General features: G+C 42.3%; 1 protein-coding gene across 2 annotated transcripts in view; it reads right to left on the reverse strand.

Moving 5' to 3' along the window:
- Positions 1-13,895: 13,895 nt before the first annotated feature.
- MTCL2 (microtubule crosslinking factor 2) overlaps positions 13,896-23,393 on the reverse strand; it is an 89,474-nt gene continuing 79,976 nt past the window's right edge. For both annotated transcript variants that reach the window (XM_020782410.3, XM_020782411.3), the window contains exons 11-15: positions 21,927-22,178; positions 20,769-20,840; positions 19,551-19,621; positions 15,806-17,258; positions 13,896-14,180 (exon numbers count right to left, since the gene is read on the reverse strand). In XM_020782410.3, coding sequence (XP_020638069.3) covers positions 14,031-14,180; positions 15,806-17,258; positions 19,551-19,621; positions 20,769-20,840; positions 21,927-22,178 — 1,998 coding nt within the window. In that variant the 3' untranslated portion in view covers positions 13,896-14,030. The remainder of the gene's footprint in view (positions 14,181-15,805; positions 17,259-19,550; positions 19,622-20,768; positions 20,841-21,926; positions 22,179-23,393) is intronic.

A 23,393-nucleotide genomic window follows, 5' to 3' on the forward strand; every position in this document is an offset into this window, starting at 1 on the left:
GACAGCAGATGATATTTATTAATATACATTTACAATTCAATCTATAGAGAAATTTCTATCAAGAATCCATTTGTCTTGTTGGTAACTGTTATCTTAGAAGATTGAGTTCAAGAGTATGTGTTGGGTGAGTAAACATTAATTTTACTTATGATTAAAATTAGGGGGGGAAGCAGTCTAGGTTTATTAAAGAATTTCATTTCCAGAGACCAATGCCTAAAGGTTAAATAATGTAAATATTTGGTCATTCCATTTCACAGCACAAGATGGGAATTTGAGGATCCAGTTAAGTGTTACAGAGTTATGGTATAAAATGTTTTAAAAATGGCAAAATCTGTTTTATTTGTTGCAATGTACTGAATGTAGAGCTGCTGTTACAGAAGAGATACAGCATCCTGCTCTTTAATCTGAGCAGATCACAGAAAATATACTGCTTGTATTGTTGTTCATCTGCAATGATTCCTGATGAGTTTCTGGGCCCAATTCCAAATGCTCTAAAAGGCACACGCCCTGCACACGTAAAGGAATTCCTTCTTCCACATTTTCCTTCCCATGTTGTAAGATTATATGGGAAGACTCTGCTTTGAATCCAGTCTTTTCAGGTTACATCACTGGAAGACCTAAGTGTGACCATGTCTATCGTTGGACCAACACTGTGGAGCTTCCTGTCTAGGAATAATCACACAACCAGTGCCTTCTGCACTTTCTCATATCAAGTAAAAATGTGGCTGATTTCATCAGGCTTTTATGTCTGTCATGAGCTGATACAGAAGTTTCATAAAATTGATATGGTTAAGCCAAATGCTTTGTAATTGTTTTTTTTTTTAATTTGAGATCATTACCATTTAGTGTTTTACAGATGTCGTTCCTGACTAACGGTGGGGCACACCATCCTCACATGTTCAAAGCCTCCATTTCCTTTCCCATCATCACCAACCAGCAACCACCAACAACTTACATTTCAGTTTTAATTATCTTCAAATAAGTTAGATTAGCCCGTCTCTTCATTCTCTGGTGCTTTGTTGGCTGCTATAACAGCATACTTGGCTCTCCACTCTCCTCTTTGCTACTGTCCCAATGGTAGAAAATAAGTATGGAGAGAACAGGTGTAGCAAAAGTGGGATACTGTTGATAGATGTTCCTGGGCTAGTGACAGAAGCCTCCAAGATAAACACGGGGAGCTGGAGCTTGGCTTTTAAGGAAAACATAGACATAATGGACATAACAAGGAAGTGGGAAAACCAGTGTGATATAATGGCTGGATGGGAGCCAGTGTGGTTAAGTAGATAGTGTTGATTAGGATTCTGAAGACCTGGGTTCAAATCTCTGCTTCACTATGGAAAATTACTATGGACAGATGGCAATGGTAAACCATACCTTGAATACCACATATATCTCAAAAATCCAGTGGAATAGATAACCCACAGACTTTTATGCCAGGCAGAATCTAGGAAGGATACTAGAATTCTCTATATCCATCCTGATTAGTTCCCAGTAACCCAAACAAATTTTTAATTACAGTGTTGTTGGAGGATTCCCCCAGCCGTTTTGCTTGCCATAAAAAAATATGTCAGTACCTACTGTACCCAGTATATCCTAACCTCTCCTGGCTGCTGGCTCTGAATCATTCACTCTCTGACCTAAAGGTTCACTCACTGAGCAGCACTGGTCTTTTATTGAAAGAAGGAGTGTTTGTTTGGCACTGAGTATTCTGCTTGTGACATGAAATGGAGAGGTGGGAGGAGAGGGCTCCGTGCCTAGCAGCCAACCAGCCATTAGTGTCCTCTCAGACCTAACCTGGAGGGAAGCAGGCTGACCACATTACAAATATCCTGCCTTTACTCCAAAGCAGTTATTATTAACTTTGTACTTTCCACCAATAACTGCTGCCTATTTACATATCATTTTCCTTCCTACTGAGGAAGTGTACTGTGATGCTCAGTCTGATTCCACTTCCATTGCATACGGGATCTTTATCAAAACGTCACTTGGTTCTTTGTGTAATGGGTTTCTGCTGATTGGAGCAGAAGACTGTGGCTTCTAAGGTGTGGTTTAATGGGGATGCTTACACTCCTTGCACTGGTCAAGTTATTTAACAGTTGCTCAACCTGGCTCAATAGAAGTAGAAAAAAAAATCAATCTAGATTTCATATGCAAGATACCATCAGAAATTCTCTCCCGCAGAGGTAAGTGTTAGGAGTGCTATAGCAAAAACAGATCTTGTAGCATCACAAAACCTAGGAAATAAATAATTGTGGCTTGGGGTTCGCTTAGGTGTGGTTCATTCAGGCCAGGCTTTCATGGTCTAGACTGGAGTGCACAGGGTGTCATATATGAACAGGTCTCTAGGACAGAGAAGCTTGTCCCAATCTGCTAGTCTTTAAGACACCCCAGAAACCTTTTGTAAATTGGGGAGGAATTTCCTCAGCACACCCTGGGCTTTGGCTCCAAACATTCTACTCAGAAAGCAACAGCCTAACACATGTGAAAAAGAAGTTGAGGTGCTTGATGAACTCAAAAGTATTTGATATCTCAAATAGCCAGCAAAACAACAGTTAATTACTTCCCCCACAGAAAAAAGATCTTATTACTTACTTCATCCTCCACTCCATTTCCCTGGCAGAATGTCCCACACACACTCCTAAATTAAGCCCTGTTTTTCTTTTTTCTTATATTTATTTGTCACTGTCATGAGCTTTATTTGGGCCACCCTACACTGTCTGGGAGAAGAGTCACATTGTGACAATTTTTAAAAATCAGAAGGTAGGATATAAGTATGATAATTATAACATTTGGCTTCTTACTACAGCAGCAGTTCATGTTTCCCTCACACCCACCTACTTAGCCTACAATGGGTTCTTCACGGCCAAAACAGAAGAACCACAGCTTTGTGTATCAGAAATTGTTCCCTAACTTTTGGGAACACACTTTGTTTGTTTGTTTGTTTGTTTGTTTGTTTGTTTGTTTGTTTGTTTGGAAGGAAGGAAGGAAGGAAGGAAGGAAGGAAGGACGGAAGGAAGGAAGGAAGGAAGGGCTGCTTCTCCAGTCAGATGCACTGAAAAATGACATAACTGTTTAAATTTTTTTTTTAAAGTATCAGTGCAGGTGAACCTGATTCTGTTCAGCTCGATATTGCTTCTGTGCACTTAGTTAAAGTCTTGTTATCTTGCGATTTTTCCACAGTTTTATTCGTATATAGCTTTTTGCATTAAAATGGAGAAATTTTCCTCCATCAGGCTGTTGCAGTTCATAGTATAATATCTGCACACTGCACTAATTTCTAAATTTGTTGGTAACACAATTGTGTGCATGTCAAGTTGGGTACACATATATGCAATGCTCATTTCTTCTGCAATGTCTCCTCTGCATAGCTGATATTACCCATGTGGTTATTTGCCACTGGTCCTCTTCAGACACGTGAACACTTCTGTGATGCAGACAGATCAAATCCCTGCTACAATGCTATGTACTAAAAATGGGCCATGGCCAACAGATTCCATGCAGGAGTTCAGTGATATCCTATGTTTGCTGGAATTTCTTACATTTTGTGCAATCATTTATGACACTTGTATTATTCACCTGCACATCCATCAGAATGCTACAATTCAACCTTAATTGCTCATCTCTTTCTTCTTAAATGATAAATCTGATGGAAATGGCCATCTTCAAGAACAAAGAACAAACTATATTTTATACATAGGCACACAGACATGTACACACAAGAATACAAGAATTAATGAACTTACCAGACCTACAGTTTAAAGCAAGAACATGAAGGCTACTTAAATAACTACATCAAAAACTACACTTTTAATATTTTTAATATATCTTTCAACAGATTTTAGATTTTCTACAACAATTCAGTGTAAAAAGCCCCGAGACCACATACAAGTGTTTGAGATTTGGAGTTAAAAAACCAAAACAAATCCAGTTTGGGGGGCATCGGGACATGTTGCAACTTGTACAATGAGTTCCATTTGTCTTTTCCCCCCAAAGGAAGTTACCCAAAGAAATGGACCAGACAGAACATTTCAGCCTAAAGATTGGTAAAAACAACCCCTTTCGCCTCGATCCCTTTGCCACAACCATGGCAAGAGATGCCACAATCCAAAGTGAGTATTTACAATCCTCTTGGCATCCAGAGGCATTGGTGGCCACATGGGTACCACGTTCTCACAAAAACTAGCCAGGCTAACAGAACAAAACTAGGAGCATGTGCAACCACCAGGGGGAGCAATTCCAATTTCTGTAATCTCAGGAATATAAATAAACTTTCCCCCCTCAATCTACACTTCATGGGAAAATATGGGAATGTTATAGATAGCATCCAGAAACTGCCTCTCTCCCACTTTGCATTAAGAAAGATCTGAGACAAAAGCAACAGCAAAGCCAACAAGACATGAGGCTTTTTTTTTCAAGTGGAACCAGCGAAGTCGTCCCCACCAGGTTTTGATATTAATCTGAAAGCAACTGTGATGGTCATCTGCAGACTATTTTTACAGCATAAGCAGTTCTATTACTTCCAGACTATCAGAATTATTTGTCTGCAATATCTTTTTTTCTAAAAGACCTGAAATAGCCACCCGGAAATGATGGCGCTACACTATATGATTTTTGTAAACACACACAAACTGTCCTGTGTACACAGTTTTCAGCCTTGGTGGGGCATGTACACAGGCATTTTTATACTCAGCTATGCACACAAACCCCAGTACAGTAACATGAGCCTTATCTGTTAACAGTGATTATGACAAAGTGGTCATTCAATGGGAAGTGGGTGCCTGACTACCTCCCACATGAGAATATGGACAAAGGATGATTTACAGTAGTGCAAAGCGTAACAGCACTGCCCTCTGTGTGAAGGGCATGCATAATAAATGCTTCTCTCTCAGAGCCTCTGTGGCATAATGGAGATGATAGTAGGTAAGAGTTGACTGTCAGGCAACCCAACCTCAAATGCAGTAGCATTTTTATCAAGACCCACTTCAATCAGGGGTCAGGAGATGAGGACAACAGACAACTGGAACTGCAAAGAAAGGGAAAAGCCTACCAAAGCTGCCTGAGTATATTTGAAAATACTTGGGACTTTGTATGAGTACCTTTGTGGGCTAGGTTCAGAAAAAGAGGAGACAGAGAGAGGACGAATGTAGAGCAACAATGAAGGATTGAATTTCAAAAACTGATACTATGTGATGGGAAGAAAGAGAGAGAGAGAGAATGAGAGAGACTAGGACAGGAACCGGAAGACAGGAAAGTACAAAGTCAGTAAGTGAAGCAAACATGTGGGAATTGGAGTCACGGAGACCATTCATGTTATGCAAAATATCAGCAAAAGACAAAACAAGGCAAAGAAATGAAATACGAAGAAGAAATAAAGGGATGATTGAAGGAGACAAAAAAAATACAACGTGCTCTCTGATGATGCAGAGTAATGAGGGAAACCACAAAGCCCATACATGGAAATTTATTTATTGATTTATTTGATTTATTTGATTTTTACCCCGCCCCTCTAGACCATGTCTAGAAATGACAACAAGCCAAAGTGAATAACTGGGACATGTCAGCACAGTGGCCCGATGGGAATGGGACAGGACAGAGACTGACAAGACTGATACAAGGTAGTGCTTGGACTTCTCAATTGAGGTGGCAACCAACAAGGAGCAACATGGACAGGATTTACAGTCACATTATAAAACCAAGGGCCGTGGCTGGAAGTCAATGAGTAATGGCTGGAACAAAATGGCTGCCTCACTTATGAGGTAACGCAGGGAACAAAATGGTTAAGAATGGACAACAGAGCCAAAATGTGGAAGAAAAGTGGAGCAATATTATTTTTTTAAAATGTGGAGGTGATTGTGATGATTATAGGAAATAAACACAATAAATGTTTGCTATAGGACCAATTAAGATGTATGTGGAGGAGAAAACATGAAATAATACAATGGGATGGGCAAAATGGCAGATTCAATTGTCTTGTGAAATAAAGATTTGACATATAAAGAGTAGAGACAATATGCTCCCAGTCAACTTTTTGAAGGAATGCAGCATTAGGAACTTGTGTGTCAATAATGTGCTGACATGACACACATCCAGCCAGGCATGTTAGGTTTGTGTTAAAAGCATGCTTAGAACTGTTTTTAAGATGAACATGAAGCAAAGTCAGCAGTAGCACCAACAGTTTGTGGTCCAAGCAGGAGGTATGATTCACCTCAACATATTGGAGGGCACACACATACACCACTTTTAGACTCTAAGCTGCCCACGGTCACCAGGACAGGTGGTGGAAAGAGCCTGAGGCTTGAAAGTCTGACAGAAAGACTTTGCTTATCTATTCCCACTTGAAACCCTAGAAATTCTGTTTGTATGGATAGTTCACTACTTGACTTTATTCTTTTAGGGGTGATTGTAACAGGAGTCTAATCACTGATCGACCACTTCTAAGACTTAAGGAGGCAGCATGATAAAGTGTGAGCAACTGCTGTCACTTGACTCCTTTTTATTACAAGAGAGGGGATGGCTTCCCTATAAAAGCCAGACAGCTGTACATGCCCCAGGTCCTACCAGCAGGAGGCAGAAACTCTGGAACACATTCTGTTTGCTGTGCCTATATTTAGCACAAGTACAGTATTCTACATGTACAGCAGGGCACAACAGCTCGTGTGGTGAGGAGGAGGGCAGGGTCCAGCAAAAGCAAACACTTCTGTGAGATCCAACATGAAATGTCAGAAGGGGAAACCTAGCCAATAAAACTGGCTAAACTCTGAGCCTAAAAATGTGATTATTTTGTTGTGCCTTCTACCAGATTATATCCGGTAGATTTTTTTTTTCTGTCTCATGTGAGACAAATCCCACCTTACCATGTGGCAGGATGATACAAACCAAGATATTCTGAGATTATAGAACTCTACTTGAGGTAATTTGTTCAGCTTCAAGGACTATTTTGCTGGAGTAAACCCATAACATATTTCAGTGCTGCAAGAGCTACTCTTCTTCAAGGTTGTAATGCCTCATGTATGATTTGCCTTATGGAACCTCAAGAAAGCTGACTGTCCCTACTTGCTCATTCCCTGTCACCACCAGAAACCCTCTTGCACCCACATGTGATGACAGGAGGTTGTAGGCTTAAACTTAAGTGGGATGCATAGGAACATGGTAAGATTAACACTTTCACAGATTCACTCCTTTCCTCAGAGACAGGGAGAACTGGAATATAGGACATGACCAACGTAGCCAGTTGTGTGGGTGGAAAGCTTAGCAACTGAATTAGCTCATATTGAACATTAATGTAACTTTTTCTTCTTTAAGAGCAGCCAGCCTGGTGGGGACATTGCTTCGTTTGGCCCAGTTTTTGTCAAGATTCTGGTGTTCCAAATTCAGGGCTGGGGGAGAAGAGAAGCCATTCTATTTAAAAAGTGTTGGATTGCACACAGTCCATGTCTCACAGGATTCACACAGTTATCAACCTTCCACCAACTCTGCCAAAGTACATCACAACTGCTGGTGAGCTTTGAGACCTAATGGCAATTGGCGCATTATTAGCAAAGGGGATGCGGCATCATACCTTGCCAGAGGCACAGAGTTGCTATTTGTGAATGATAAAATGTCCCAGTTTTTTAACTCCATACTCAGAAAATACCCAACACAGTTATTTACAGAGTCAGACAAACTTTAAGAATATACAAATAATTAAAAAGCATTTGTAAAACTGGGAGGAAAAAAAAATCACAATCTAAAAAAGAAGAATCTTGTAACAAACAAAACAAAATAAAAAAGACCCCAATGAAAATGCTAGAAACCATCCCAAAAAGGAAGTATTTACATCAGGAGTTAGCAAGCATTTTTAACCCCACTCCCTGCCCACCCTTTTTTTTACAAATTCATGCAAGGACTAGAAAGAAGCTGCTCCAGAAAAGCTCATCAGGCCCAAGCTGGGGCATGGTTAAGCTGCCGCTATCTGTGTTGTGTTGTGTTCTTCAGACGAGGGCAAGGCCGGCCTTCAGCTGACTGTACATGGAAGAACAGGAAGAGCCAGGCAGACCGTTATCTCTGTTTCCCTGGCTCAGTAAGGCGCTTGGTGGTGACACTGCAGCCTAGTTGCTACAAACCACTCATCTGCTAGTGGTTCACTGAAATACACAGTAGGGTGAAGACTGAGAACAAGGCCACGGATGAGATATCTGCATGGATCTTGCTGGCATGCCAAAAGGAAAACAGCTTGGCTACTACAAACAAGATGCAGCACTTCTCTGGGATTAAAGCTAAACAACAGGCTACACTGAAAATCTTGCAAGCCCACGGCTCTGAAGGCAGGATCCCAATATTCTCAGTGCCACATTAGTGTCCAAAGGCATGAGATTATCGTGGGCTTGTTGCAGTTCCTGCCACCCCTTACTCTTCATGCTTTTAGTCCATTGCCTCTTCTCAGTTGGACTTCCAACACTGCAGAACAGCCAACTATTATATCCCTTTAGATATCCGTGCCTGCAGAAGCAATCATGTCCCAAGCACCCGGTTCCCTCCAATTAAAGTCATGTGCGAAGAGGATTGTGGAAGGCACGGGTACTTGTGCAAGCAACTATAATGAAAGTATCACAGGAATCAGATCTGAAAGAATCCTAACAAGGCAGTGTCACAGCCTCTCCATTAAACAGAACAGAGTCATTTATCTGCACCCAGCACAAGTGAGGCTGATTCTGAAGGCTTTTGGCAGCATTGCTTCTGATGTTTTGCAGCCCCTTTCAAAAGGGCTTCTATTACTTCCAGGTACAGATAGCAAGCAAGTCCACAGACTGGCATACAAGGACAGAAACAGCTGCTGCTGCTCTGCACCTGCAATCTCATAATCCAATAGGTATTTTTATCTTAGCTGATCTTCTGTCTGGCTCACCTGCTTCCTTACCTTCAAATTTAGAGAACACCAGTATTTAAAGCAACTCCTTTGAAAGGAGATCAAGTGCCTAGGTTACATTGGTTACCTTGCTTGTGGTTGGTCTGGGCTCAATATAGCCTGAGACTGTGTCAAAATAGAAAGAATAGTGGAGGAGACATTTTCAATTAGCAACCACCATGCTCAAGTTTAACCTAATGGTTTAATACATTCTGAAAATAAATGATGACAGCAGTGAGGGGGAGGCAGGAGAAAACTAAGCTTGCTTGAATAGTTGTAGGAATTCTCATTGTTTGTCTCTTGTAAAACAGTTCTATGTGTCTGACAAAACATACACACAGATTATTACACTCCAGTATTGCTCCAGCACAAGCAGCTTGTGCAGGGAGCAATCAACCCTTCTGCCTGTTGGTGAATTGCTCCAGCCCAGCCCCCAAAAGTAATAGCCCTACAGCTGGTCCGAAAAGGTCCAGTTTGGGCTTGGCTGGAGAGCAATTCTCCGTTATGTTGTGTTATGCCAGGAAACAGATCACATCAGACCAGCCCATAACATGTCAAAATGTGATCTAGTTTTCCGTGTGATCACACTCTATATTAGTCATCTTGGACCACTATGATTATGACAACAGTTAAGCATAAAGCAGACAGGAGGAGAGCCATACACTGCTCATCAGATATGGTATAATAGCAGGTTAAGAGTATATTTTGACCCAATTTTGCTTTTCTTATTTTTAATCAAAGTTAGTGACACCCTGGACAGAATGACAGGCATACGAGTCTGTCCAATTTCTCCACATCTTTTTCTATGCCACTTTAGCTGCAATTCTGTGTATGCTTCATCAGAATGAAACATTACTGAATTCAGCTAGGCTTATTTCTGAAGAAAGACACAAACGCAGGGTAAAAGTGCAGATTCTCCCAAGGCATCTTCCTTGCTAGAAATGGCAACACAGATCTTTGACTACAAGTAGGAATATAACAGGTATGGGAGGCTGCAGGAAAGGCAGGTGCTTGTCACCGGACAAGAGAATCACAAGTAGAGATGGGACAGGATTCCACCAGCATGGCCTTGATCTCTGTTTTTGTTTATAGTTTTCAAACAAGCTCTGTTCAGTTCTGACTGACATTATAAAATAAAAAGGTTGCGTGCATATTTTGTCATCAGTTTCTGCCTCTTAATAAAATATGCTTGAAAGTATGTGAACAGTGGGTTGAACTGGCATCTTTCTTCCTGCCTCCTTCATGTCTAGGAGCGGCACAATAAACTAGGCAAAATAAGCAAATACATTTAGCATAATTTGTATATTGCAAAATTCAACTTAGCTTCCTGGAGAATTTAGGTTTTCCTTTTCGTTCTGTGTGTTCTTCAACTCTAAGGATGTCATCAGGTTGGCAGGGGGAATAGTTTTCCTGCTGGCAAGTTTTGACTTCAAAATAGGATATCATAGACATTTATTTATTGCCACAATGCCAAATTTACTAATTATTATTAAATTGAACTGGGAATTCCTGGATGTTATCACACAAACAAATTGAAAACATTATGTCACACTAGTGAGGAATGTAAACTAAAATAATAAACTGTGAAATATAAACTCAGCAATGTATTGAAAGTCAGCTAAAATTCACACATGTTCCAGAAGGGGGACCATCAAAGAAAATAGTTAATTGCAATAATATATGAATTTGAGAAGTTCCACCTTTTATATTCATTTAAGATTGCTGAAGCATCTCTCCAACCTCAGTAATGACAGAGGAAGAAAAAACTTAATATTCATTAATTAAGATGGGATATTTTAGTCCCCAAGGTCATGGTTTATCTTAGAATTCACACATAACTAGACCTACACGTACAATGCAGGTATTCCATGGTATTGTCATTTGCACAACTGTGAACAATGTACCACAAATATCAACCACCTGCCATGCAGGCTCTCCCTTATAAATAAAGATACATCTGTCACTAGTCATATCCCTAAATATCTACAGTGGTACCTTGCTAGACAGTTACCCCGCATGACAGTTTTTTCCCTAGACATTGACTTTTTGCGATCGCTATAGCGATTCGCAAAACAGTGATTCCTATGGGGGGATTTCACTGGACAGTGTTGGTCCCTGCTTCGCAAACCGATTTTCGCTAGACAATGATTTTGACAGCTCCCTCTGCGCTCGCAAACAGGTGTTTTCGGGACCTAAGCTTCGCAAGGCAGCTATTTAAACAGCTGATCGGCGGTTCACAAAGCAGCTTTCCTATGGCTGATCTTCGCTAGATGACGATTCTTCCCCATTGGAATGCCTTAAACAGGTTTCAATGCATTCCAATAGGGAAATGCTTTTCGCTAGACAATGATTTTGCTAAACAGCGATTTCAGTGGAACAGATTATCATCATCTAGCGAGGCACCATTGTATTGATTTTTATTTTATTTATTTATTTATTTGATTTATATCCTGCTCCAATTGGCCAACAGAGACGGGGATTTTTCGCCTATCTGGACTAGGAGCGTTGGCTTTGCGAAGGTGGTAGCATTTGGTCACACGGGGCGGGTAGTGCGGATTCAAAGGTACTGGATATTGTTTTATGCCAGGGGGTAATTTTTTTCTCCTTGCTATCTGGACAAAATATTGTCACCGGCCATTTTTCATGCAAACCATGTTGTAGCAGAAATGTCACGCTCTGCTTTTAAGTAGGTTAACCCTCTTCAGGGGCAATTAAAATTTTCTCCTTTGAGAGAAACAACCAGTTCCCTGGCATTTACCAAGGTCAAGAAATGGTCCACAATACAAGTGTATGTGCTGGTTTGTTTAAGCGTTGTCAAGCTGCATTCAACTTATGGCAACCCTACAAAGGGTGTCAAGGGGTAGGAGATGTTTTCATGGAATTGTTTTTAGCAGTGCCACTCCCCGGTGACTTTCTATGACCAAACAGGGATTTGAACCCAGCTCTCCTGAATCCTAGTCCTTCCCACTATATCATGCTTGCTCTAAAGTGTTATTTTACCTTTTTTTTCATACCTAGCTTTTTCTGCCTCTCGGTGTTTAAGAAAAAAAAATTCTTGAACATGCAAATATCTTCTGGACATGGTATATTTTTATGCCCTAAAATACACTGGAATTTTCACTGGTGTCAGAAGATTCCCCCACATCTTACAATTTTAAAAAATATCCTAATGCAGAAAATTTAATCTTCTTTATGGACTTAGGATAATAAGCTATTGTTTTGTAGTAACAATATTATCTAGCATTCCAATATGGATCAGCCAGGTTGCTGCACTTCTACTCAGAAACATTCCTTCCTAACCCTCCTGAAGATTGATATACAAACTTTAAAAATCAACATGGTACAGTCCCTCCTGTGACTATACCATGTCAGAGTGGAGGTAAGGCATGAGGCTTGGTTACATACTCATGTCAAATATTCCCTGCTTATGAAAAGTTAACAGCTCCAGGAGAGTATTCCAATTTAGTCTTCTCCTCGACATTTACATGTTCCATATGCTAGCAATTTTGAGTAGTGTTCTAAAAACAAATTCATGGAGAAGCACACAAGCTTCTAATCCCAAAACTCTATTCTCAAGTAGCTGAGTCCTACAAGGATTCTCCCTTTGGAAAGATAGCGCCTAAGAAGCTAATGCTTGGGCCTGCTTGTGCTCTACAAAAGTGATATAGCTCCAGGTAATAAAATAGGCAGCATCTGATGCTGAGGGGATCTGTTCCACGAGCATTTTCGGTTCCATAGGAGCGTGACTTAATGAGAAGCTAGAGTACAGGGTTGTTTTTCAAGTACTGCAAAAACAGGAGAAGCATCAAGACACTTTCATCCTCAAAATCCCTTAGCAGAAAAAAAATTCAGGGAACAAAAAGAACCATTGCTGGAGCTGCCGAGGTTCTCTGTGTAAGCAGGCAATGCCACAAATTAGAAGCCAAAGATTCACCAAACTAAGAGGCACCTTTGTTCTGTGAGAGTATCACAGGAACCAACTGTTCAATAAATGGACCATGGTCTGCAACAAATGGAGATCATGACATAAGAGAAACCCTGTCCTGAGATGTGAAGCTGGCCCACAAGCCTCCCAGGGATTTGGAATGTTCAATACCACAGAACAGTGCCTCCTCCACCCATTCACTGTTTCCCTGGTGTTTTCTTTCTATTAGACCTGTGCTTGCATACCGCAGACATTTCCCCCTGAAATAATCATTCTTCCAGATGCCTGTTGGTCACTGAGACCCTGAGAATTCCAACAAAATAAACAACAGAAGTGATTTTCGTTAAGAACAGTTGTAGTTGTCCAAGGTGTGGTGAGGGCAGAGAGAAATAGAAATAAGACTGGGTTTGGTGACACAGAGTGTTTAGTACTCCCTTTCTGTGAACTCCCCAGGCTGAGCAGTACCCTGGCCAGCCAAGCACAGAAACAGAGGCTGATATAACAAAACAACAATTGTTCTAAGCTACAAAGATGACATCAGTGGCCTAAAAAGGAAAGCTCAGCTCTGTTTATACATTTTAGCAACTATGGGAAATTTGATGCACACAAACAGGAAGACAACACAGGCCACACTGGCCTGGCTGTTGTCTCTTGCACCTGGCCTGCACAAACGCAAGAAGGTGTTTGTTTTGCGCAGCGCCTTTGTTTCATCAACAGTTGACACCACTGCTTATTTCTATAAGACCATACTGCACGCCTAACTGCCGGGTAGCAGCCCAGGAGTGATGGCACAAGCTGGCTGCACATGTGGTAAAACCATCCATACAAACTTAGTGACAGAGCAGTCCTGTGGTGCTCCCGACCTATTTGTACACAACACCCTAAAGACTGGCATTATGACAGCATTTCATCAGCAAGACTTGAGAACAACTTCCAAGTCCTCTCTCTTGTTTGTACACCAACTCAGTATCTCATTATGGGAAACTCCTTTAGCAATGTTGGACTTAAAGAGTTCTTAAGGCTTTGAAATCAGCTCTCTGGTGTTTTTGTTTCCCTCAGATGAAGGCAGGCAGGCGAGCAGGCGCGGCTGAGCCATTTCACATATACTTCCTCACACTCCCTGATCCCTCCCACTGTGGCGCTGGTTACAGCGGGAAGAGATGCATCTCCTCAGATTTGAAGTCTCTCTCTCTTTCACTCGTACATGCAAGTGCAGACATCTCACTCACTCGGGGGCCCTGTTTTCTCTTCTGTCCGGTTGCCGTCAGAGGGATGCAACTTGCATTTGGAAGGGGAGTGGCGGACAGCTGAGCGTGATGGGCGAGCGAAACAGGAGGTCAACGACTGGGAGCTGCAGTCACAGGCAACATCCTGCAAAAAAAGAAGAGTGGCATGATGACAAAGAAAAGGCATTGACAGAAGAGTGGAGCCTGAAGCTGTTAAGAGTCAAAAGCACTGCACCAAAAACATCTCTCGGCAGAGAACAATTAGTAATACAACACTGATATTTACTTCTCTAGTGACCTGGCTACATCCTCAAATTTGCTCTGGTCTTCATAGTTCCGGAAGACTCCCATGTGTGCACACACTGACTGAGGTTTCCTACAGCATGGTGGCTAAGAACATGAACTGCCTTCCAATTTCTCCTCAGCCACAAAAGTTTTCGGTTGGGTGGCAGTACTTCTGACTAGATTACAAAAATGTTACAAATAAGGCAAGCTTTTGGATTCTCCAGAACTCACCATGCAAAGATGACAAAAGTAGTCAAAATAGGTAAAAATGCTTACTTGCAAATTTTCAGTCATATTTGTCTGAGGAAGGTTTGTGAAGATATAAAAGGCTCCCCTTACCTCTAACCTTTCAATGACCCAATACAAGTATTAAAGAACCAAGAGTGCTTTACATGGTTACTTGTTATATCTGTTGTCGGGAAGTCTCAGCAACCAGCTTCCTACAGAGTCTTACAGAATGCCACTATGCCCAAACCCATCCTGGCTCAGAATGTGCAATAAGAAGATAACAACATACCTATCCCACAGGGATGCTATGGTGATAATGTATTTGAACCGCTCTGATAGACTGAAATAAACATTAGCAACTCCTGCTATGGATATAATGCAATAAACACTCTTGGCTCAAATGCAGCTTGATATGCGATCTGCTTTACTTCATGACTTCCATGCCCTTTTAGTTTACAATTCATCAAAGACAATCTGCTTGCAATTTCATTACTAAAATACAAGAAAGCAGCTGAATGGCTGCTGAGGTCAGCACTGCTTATTCTATACATAAATCCTGATTTGAACGCAGAAATGGTAGGGTCTATGACATGCTCAATAAGTCCTGTTGCTTTTGTACAGTCAAAATGGACCACTCTCCTTGGGTCTTCTTTATTTGGCAACCAGACTTTTATTTGTGGGGCAGTAGCAAAAACCCCAAATGGTGGAGACTAGAGATGGAGATATCCGTATTTGTAAACTAATATGAATATTCTCATTGGAAGTGTATTTAATGTGAGTCCAGCTCTCAGTGCCAGCCCATCTACTCACATGCCAATGCACAGCCAGCCTCCCGCTCTTTTTTTGCCAACCATGGAAGTAGCTCTGCTGTCTTCTGGCTCGGCTGGCCACTCAGCAGCCATGTGGGGAGACTTGTCCTCCCGCCTCCTGCCTGGAGTGGCTAGCCAAGCCAGGAGATGGTGGAGTTACTTCTGTGATTGCCGCAGTGCAGCAGCGCATGAGTGGACAAGCCACTTCCAAGGGCTGGACCCACATTAGGTGCACCTAGGATGGGGATATTCATATTTGTTTATGAAAACAAATATCTCCATCTCTAGTGGAAACTAGCAACATCCTTACCTCTGAACCATCCAAAATTCAGAAGATGGAAGATGTGCAAGGCTCACAGGAAGAGCCTGGGGGAAGGGATACCAGGTGTTCTCTGTTTCTAGGGTTCCTATGTTATGTCTTAAAACTTAATAAACAAATGAACATTACCTCATTGGCAATAGTCGCAGAGATGACATCTAGATCTTTGAAGGGTCTCTCCTTGCCACTTTGACATGGGATGGACAGCTTTGGTTCCTCGCTGCAGCTCTGCTTTGAAGGTTTTTTGTCAAGGACCTTGGAAGTGTTTTCAGATGGATGGAGCACAGCTGCAGAGGAATGATCTGGCTTCTTGCTGCTGCTGCTTTCTCCTACTACTGACTCTTTCTTCTCAGGAGGCAAAGTTGGGCTCTGAGTTCTGCCACACACATTCCGGAAAAACTCTTGCACAATCCCATACTTGGGTGCTTCCGATTTGACTTTGCTTTCCTGACATCCAGGCTTCCAGATGGACTCTGTGCTCCCAGAATGCTCCACAACGTTGAACAAGCTGGACAGGCCATCGTTAATGTTGCTCAGAACGGGACTGTCTCTGGTTGTAGTGGAGCGAGCCCAGGCAGACCCATTTTGTTTACTCTGATGGAGGTTCCAGAGGCTTCGATCTTTTGAGTTATCCAGCTTAGAAGATGATCTTCTTTGCAGTTTGGGGGAGCCATACTTTGGGGAGCAACAAGGGCGTTCAATCCTGGAGTGTACTTTGTCTAGTGATGTTGAGATCTGCTTGCTCCGCACAGACATAAGGGAGGAGCTTCGTGGGGACCAGCTCTTGCTACTGTGGATGCTGCCTCTGGGCATATCTGTCTGCAAACCAATGCTAACAGTCTGGATAGTCTGAGTACCAATGCTGGTCAACCCAACTGTTTGGCTAGAAGTGCTCTTAACCTTTCTTTCCAGAGAGCTGGAGCGGATAGCTTGCCGGACACAGTTGGTGATCTCCTTCATGTCATCACTCATGTTACCAGAGATTTCAAGGTTATGCAGGGAAGGTGGAAATCTGGGGACGGGGGCAACTACTTTCTCGCTAACAGTACCACTATCAAGCAGTTCTCGGTGCTGCTTAGAGAAGTTGCACAGCCACTGGCTGTACGTGCTTTCTGAGTTGTCTGACTCCTCCTTGGGCTTAGCCATTGTGAACAGGAAACCAGGTTCAACCATTATCTTCCCCTCTCTGTTGTGGACCAGGGGTGCTTCCAGCCTGCGTACCACTGGTGGGCTGTAGTATATGCGGATCCCAGTCTTGTCTGGGGCTGTGTGGCTCCTCTGCATATGTTTCTGGGTCTGGTCCTGCACAGAGAAGCTGCTCATCTGGGTGCAGTCACATGCAGAGTCACCCAACTTCTCTGCGACCAGGCTTTCAGATGAAGGTTGCTCACTATTCACATAGGCACAGTTCTTGGAGGTGAGTCCTGCAGAATCCTTTAAAGCATCAGGCAACACCTGTGACGCTGAAGGCCCTTTTTTACCGCAAGCATTGTCCGTGATCACAGGACTGGTTTTGCCAGGAAGGTATGGAGAACAGTCAAGCAAGCTTTCGAATTCAGACATTGAGGAAACGGACTTTGTCCTGGATGGGAAAGAGAAGGGAATGACTACACCTTACACGGAGGAATATTGCTTAGGCTGCTTTTTAGCATTGTCCTTTCTAAGCAGAAAGTTTTTTCTCAACTGGGCTATATTTATTTTATTGCATCAGAACCACTTCTCATGTTATTTTCTTATTTGTCTCTTAAGATGTCTGGGGGGAAAAGGGAATAATGACAGGGAACGTATGCCTTCATTGATGTCAGAAGGACAGAGGATAAATTGAGGCAAGGGATTTGTGGACCAGCTTCTGCTATTTTTCAAGTTCAGTACACCAAACATACATCTCCATATTTTTATATCCTTCATTATCCATCAAAACATGAGCAGGAAAACTAATGTTACAAATATGAACCTAAGTGCCATTGTTTACTATGCTAAAAGATAAGTGGGAGTAACTTTTAGTTGAGTACATTGCATGTTCATTTACAATGCAAGGAGTTTGAGTCATGTTAATGAATCAGTGGCTGATATCCTTAGTGGCTGATATCCAGTAGTAAGTCACAACCAGAGCAGCCCATTGAATCAGTGGGGATTTGGGGAATCAAGATTTATGTAAGTTCCACTGATTCAATGAGCCTGCTCTAGTTGTGACTTACCGTGGATTTCAGTTCATGTATGGAACTGGACTAAACAACCCTGGAGTGCAAGGATGAAATACTTTGTATGGGGTGCATACAAAAGATCTCAGCCTCAGTCCTGGACTCTCATCACTCCGGATGGCTATGCCTCCGTGCATGCCTGTGGAGCTCCCAGCTAGAGAAGTTGCTCTACTCCATGCAGTATAAAGAGGGGAAAATGTCTATTTTGCATGAAGAAACCCGTGCAATTGGAGTGAGCAAAGTACACCTCTTCATATGTTGCTAGACTGCAATTCCCATCAGCTTTAGACAGTGTAGGCAGCGGCCAAGAACTTAGGGAGTATCCTTTTGCTCAGACTTGGTTTAGATTGATTTGTTACACTTCTCAAAATTTCCCTAAATATTCAGCTACATGAGACACAATGAAAACTAGTGGCACCATTAAACAGCAAGCTTGTGGCACTTAAAAAACAGTCTCATTACCAAGTTAACCTGTTTTAGCCTGCCCAGCATGACCAACCTAAGGAATATGGACAGCCTCTCCCCCATTTTCTAAGCTGGAAAGCTTAGTCTCTTTGATTAAGAAGATCAAATAGTTGCATGATGACTGTAGGCTACACATTGAAACTAGCTGACAGCATTGCTTGAAGCAGTGGTTCCCAGCCTTGGGTAACCCAGGTGTTCTTGGATTGCAACTCCTAGAAACCTCAGCCAGCACAGCTGGTGGTGAAGACTTCTGAGAGTTGCATTCCAAGAACACTTAGGTCACCCAAGGTTGGGAACCAATATTGGGCCTAAAGCCTGGCAAACTGTGCAGTCTGGACCAAATGGGAACAATCTACTATCGTCTCACCAGGTATTTACACATGCCTGAAGCCTTTCTTCAAGAGAAGGAAGGGTTCCCCCCAGTTATGGCCCTCTTGTTCTGGAATGCTTGCCTGCACTTACACCATCATCTTTTCAAGTCCCAGGTAATCTGTTTCCACTATCTCAAGCATTTTTGGTATGTCAGTACTTTCTGTATTTTATACCTACTATGTTAAGCCCTGCAATGCTGTTCAACTCTTCTACTGGCTGCAATCTTGTTGCATAGTGTAGTAAGTTACAACTAGAGTAGGCCCATTAGAATCAATGGCACTTACAGAGAAATTGATTCACCAGTTCCCCACTGACTCCATGGGCCTCCTACCCTAGTGTGACTTGCTAGGCTAAGCAACAGGATTTCAGCCACTAAATGGTTTCAGCATGTGCAAATTTTAGTTTATGTACCCATATTTTATGTTATGTCAGTGTATGTCTATTGGTTTTTACAATATATTGGATTTTAAATGTTTTATTGTGATTCTCTCTTATTATTTCACTTCATTATGTACTGTTATTGCATTATGCCAAATTGAATTGTACAGCAGGGCAAGGAATCTACTTTATGAGACACTGAATAAACACTGTAAATAATCCTATATTCAGAACAGAACTGGGTATGCCACATTCTCTGTGGCATCAGAAAAAAGCCTAGCATAACACAGGAGGAGCCACATCCTCATTCCGTTCCATGAAATGGGAGTGCTCTCTCCTTGATTGTGCTGTGTAGGTACAGCAAGAATCTATTTTAAGATACACAATGAGGAGTTGAAGAAAGGAACAAAGCATATAAGCTGGTGTCATGCTTTGCAAGAACCTAGCATGAATCTCACCTTTTCAAATTACTTCCCTTCATGTCCATTTCAGAAACAGTTTCTTTGTCAGTGATTTTCTCATTCAGAGTCTGAAAAAACATCAGACAGGCCTTCATCATCAGCTGTTTTCCAAAACATTATGGCAGGATCGCAGATAAAGAGATAGGGTGCCATGGTTAAAAGAACTAGATAGTTATTAGCACAAGATGGCCCACATCCCTTCCAGCTTCTGACCCTTCCAATAATAATCATCTGAACTAAAGAAAGTTTAACTAGATCCTGGAATTTATAACGCTTGCCAAACCTGTGAGCACTTAGCAAATACAAAGAAAGGGCATAGAAACTCTACACATGCTTGTTAAATTCTCAATCCCATCAGCCTCAGAGAACATAGCCAGTGGTCCAACATTCAGAGGCCCACATGCTCTCCATCCCTGCCACAGGGTTAAGCAATTCATAGGGTTTCTGTATTTGGGAGAGTTTAGCCTTCTATTATTAAAATTTAATCCAGGGTCAAGAGTAACATTACACTGTTCAAACAGTTACATGGATTAAAACACAACTGCAACAGCAACAACAACAAAGCAAGGGTAAAGGCTCCAATCTAGCTTGGGATAGTAATAGTGGTAATAATGTGTTTTACTACTTCAGTTCCCTTCCCAAACTAAGACACCCATCCTCAGGCACCACTTGTACAGCATTGTGAGGAATGTCCCATTGATTCTGGTCTTTCATATATGATAATCAAGTTCCCACTGCATCTTCAGGAAAGAGGAATCACAATGTCTATGTGACCAGAATTTTCTCAACAAAAAGCCATGTGGCAGACACATTCAGTATGTAGTAAATTCCATGGCACAACACTACTGCAATACAAAAAGCTACACCTCCTGATTTTCTGTCTGCCACGTAGTTGTCAAAACCAAGGAAGCTCCTTTTAGGGATATACATCCCTAAACTACTCGTCGCAGATAGTAATGTTTTAGAAAGTGTCTGCTTGCATAAGATTAACAGTACACATTAACACATGGCTCACAGAATCAGATCCACTAAAGTCCTGGGCCCAAGAAAAGCTAGTCAAAGGCTTCTGCAAGGCTCACAAGCATAGCAAGCAGCCATTACATCCCACATGTCCCCACTTAATCCTGCTAGGATATGATTTCATTTCAGGCCCAACATTGGTCATCCTTGTCTCAGTCATGCAGATTATGATGAGGTGATTTTTGTACAGCTTACTTCTTTCCAGCTACTGCTGTGTTTCTCTATTTCAGAGTTTTTCAAAGGCCATCGGTCAATTCCCTTCTGCAACTGGAAGACAGCAAAGAAAAAGGAAGACATTATTCAAGCACTTAGCTAACACAAAAGAGCCTATTTTCCTTGGCATGTCACCAGTGTAGACAGTACCCTTATTTATCTCTGTGTCTAGGAACCTATTGCAAAGTTCACTGCCTGCAGGGACCTCCCACTGACATAGTAACATCAGATGAATATTGGTTATCCCATACTGGACCTATGTACTTCTAGCAGATGTGCTGTTCTAAAAATCAATCTCCATTACAAAAACTGGGACTTATTGGGGATGTCTAACTTAGGATCCATTTTGACAGAAGCATGCTAAGGACAAGTCAATAGAATATTAATTGCTGGTAAAAGAATGCATTCAGTGTGCCATTGGGAAGAAGCTGGACCTATCCAACCATTGGTAATCATGGAAAACCTATAGAGGTTGCAGTGGCTTTGCTGGAACATCTCATTTTATTTGCATGCCTCAGATATAAACCACCAAGTTGCAAAACATTTCCTTTTTCCTGATTTTTCAAGTGAGAGATTCCTTTTCAGGCGACGGCACAGATTGCCATTATCAGAGAAAACATAGTTAGACAGCAAGCATCTGCAACTCAAAGCAGTGTTGCTCTGAAAAATGAATAGGCTTAGGGACTGCCAGCAACATGATAGGACATGGCACTTTTCTTCTTCTGTAGGGTATACCTTGATTTGCTATCTGTGATGGGTTGCTTTTTCTGCTCTGATTCTTTGCTTGGGGGGATACCTAGCCAGGTTCACTTGAACCTCTTAATGCACAAAACAACCCTCTCCTCAGAACCATATAGTAGAGGAGGTTAGCCTGGGGCAAGGGAGAGAGAGAGAGAGAGCAGCCAAAAGTCACCCAGTGAACCTCAAGGCTAAGTATGGATTTAAAGGCTCAAGTGACAAATCTGACATTCTGTCAAATCCAATTCTCCTGCATCCATATATAAGTCTGCATTCATACACTGACACTGACATATTTATAGCTGATAGCCTGTATTGCTCCTGGTAAAAGTAATCAATATTCACACCTGCTAAATTAGCAGGATTTATATTTAAGATGCCTGATGCACGCTCTGTTCCAACCTGGTTGATTTTGTTCTGTAGCTCCCGCACTTGCTGCTCTGCCTGTTGCTGCTCATCCTTGAAACGGGCCAGGAGCTCCAGCTTTTCCTGGTTCCAGTTCTTCTCACTGATCTGCAGCTGCTTAGTCAGATCCATGACTGCGCTATACGATTCTGCGAGGAGGTGCTGATGCTCTTCTCGCTCCCTCTTCAGAGCTGTTTTCCAGTCAGAGAGGGCTCTCTCTGCCAGACCTTTCCCAGTCTTAGATTCAAGCTGTGGGGAAAAAACAAGAGTTGACCATGTCAAGAACCCAGTTATACCAAAGGAATCAGCTCCTTTGTTGGTAGGTCTGAGCTTCCTCATTTTGAAGTTGAGGAAAACCTGAGAGGGGAAATGGCCCACTGCTCATTTCATTCCCTACCATGGAGGTGAGGAACCTTTGTCAGTCTAGTATTATTGAATTACACCTCCCATGAGTCTTTATCTTTGATATGGTACCTGCGTGAGGCCCTGTTTGAAAGCTTCTAGAATTGAAAGCTTGCTCACTGTGGCTCCACCGTCTCCTTGCACCTGCTTTGGCACACTCCACAGTTGCCTCCTCAGTTCCTGATTGCCACACGAGGTAGTTCCAACTGGCTGTGACCATGGGGAGATGGGCAGTTTGTGTGAGTTTCACAGATGATCAGTTGAAGAACAAAAGTTGCAGGTAAGCAACCTGTCCTTCCTTATTGTGGTCTCTATGACTCACAAATGTGGGTGAATGACAAGCTGTTCTTATTGGTGGAGGGTGTCACACCAGGACTGCATAGTATAGTTCTACTGAAGGCTGCATCTCTGGAAGCTCAGGTATCAGTTCTGCAGTGAATGATGAAAGTCATCGACTTAGACCACATAGCGGCTTTGCGAATTTCGGGGGGGGGGAGTGCCCCACAGGAAAGCCATGTAAGTTGCCATAACTCTTGATAAGTACACGCTTATCTTGGAGTTGATAAGCTAGCTTGACAGTAGCCACAACCCATTTGGCTAATCTTTGTGATGATACAGGTTGCTGTTTCCTTGGCACTTGATAGCAGATAAATAACCTCAGTGTCATACAAATAGGGCAGGTTTGTGAGATGTAGAATGAGAGTGCCCAGCAAGCATCTAGCATGTGCAGAGTCCGGTCAAGAGGCATGGCAAAAGAGACTTGGAAGGCAGGTAGTATCACAGGTTGGTTAAGATAGTAATGCAGTGGTCCCCAACCTTGGGCCTCCAGATGTTCTTAGACTTCAACTCCCAGAAATCCTGGCCAGCAGAGGTGGTGGTGAAGGGTTCTGGGAGTTGTAGTTCAAGAACATCTGGAGGCCCAAGGTTGGGGACCACTGTAGTAACGGAAGAAGACCATGGGTAAGACAGTGAGTTTGGTACAGAGAACAACCTAATCTGGGTGGAATCTAGTAAATGGCGGCATAGGTTTCACTGGGTCAACACAATCAAGATGGTATTTGG

Source organism: Pogona vitticeps, chromosome 4, assembly GCF_051106095.1.
Source record: "Pogona vitticeps strain Pit_001003342236 chromosome 4, PviZW2.1, whole genome shotgun sequence".
Taxonomy (NCBI): domain Eukaryota; kingdom Metazoa; phylum Chordata; class Lepidosauria; order Squamata; family Agamidae; genus Pogona; species Pogona vitticeps.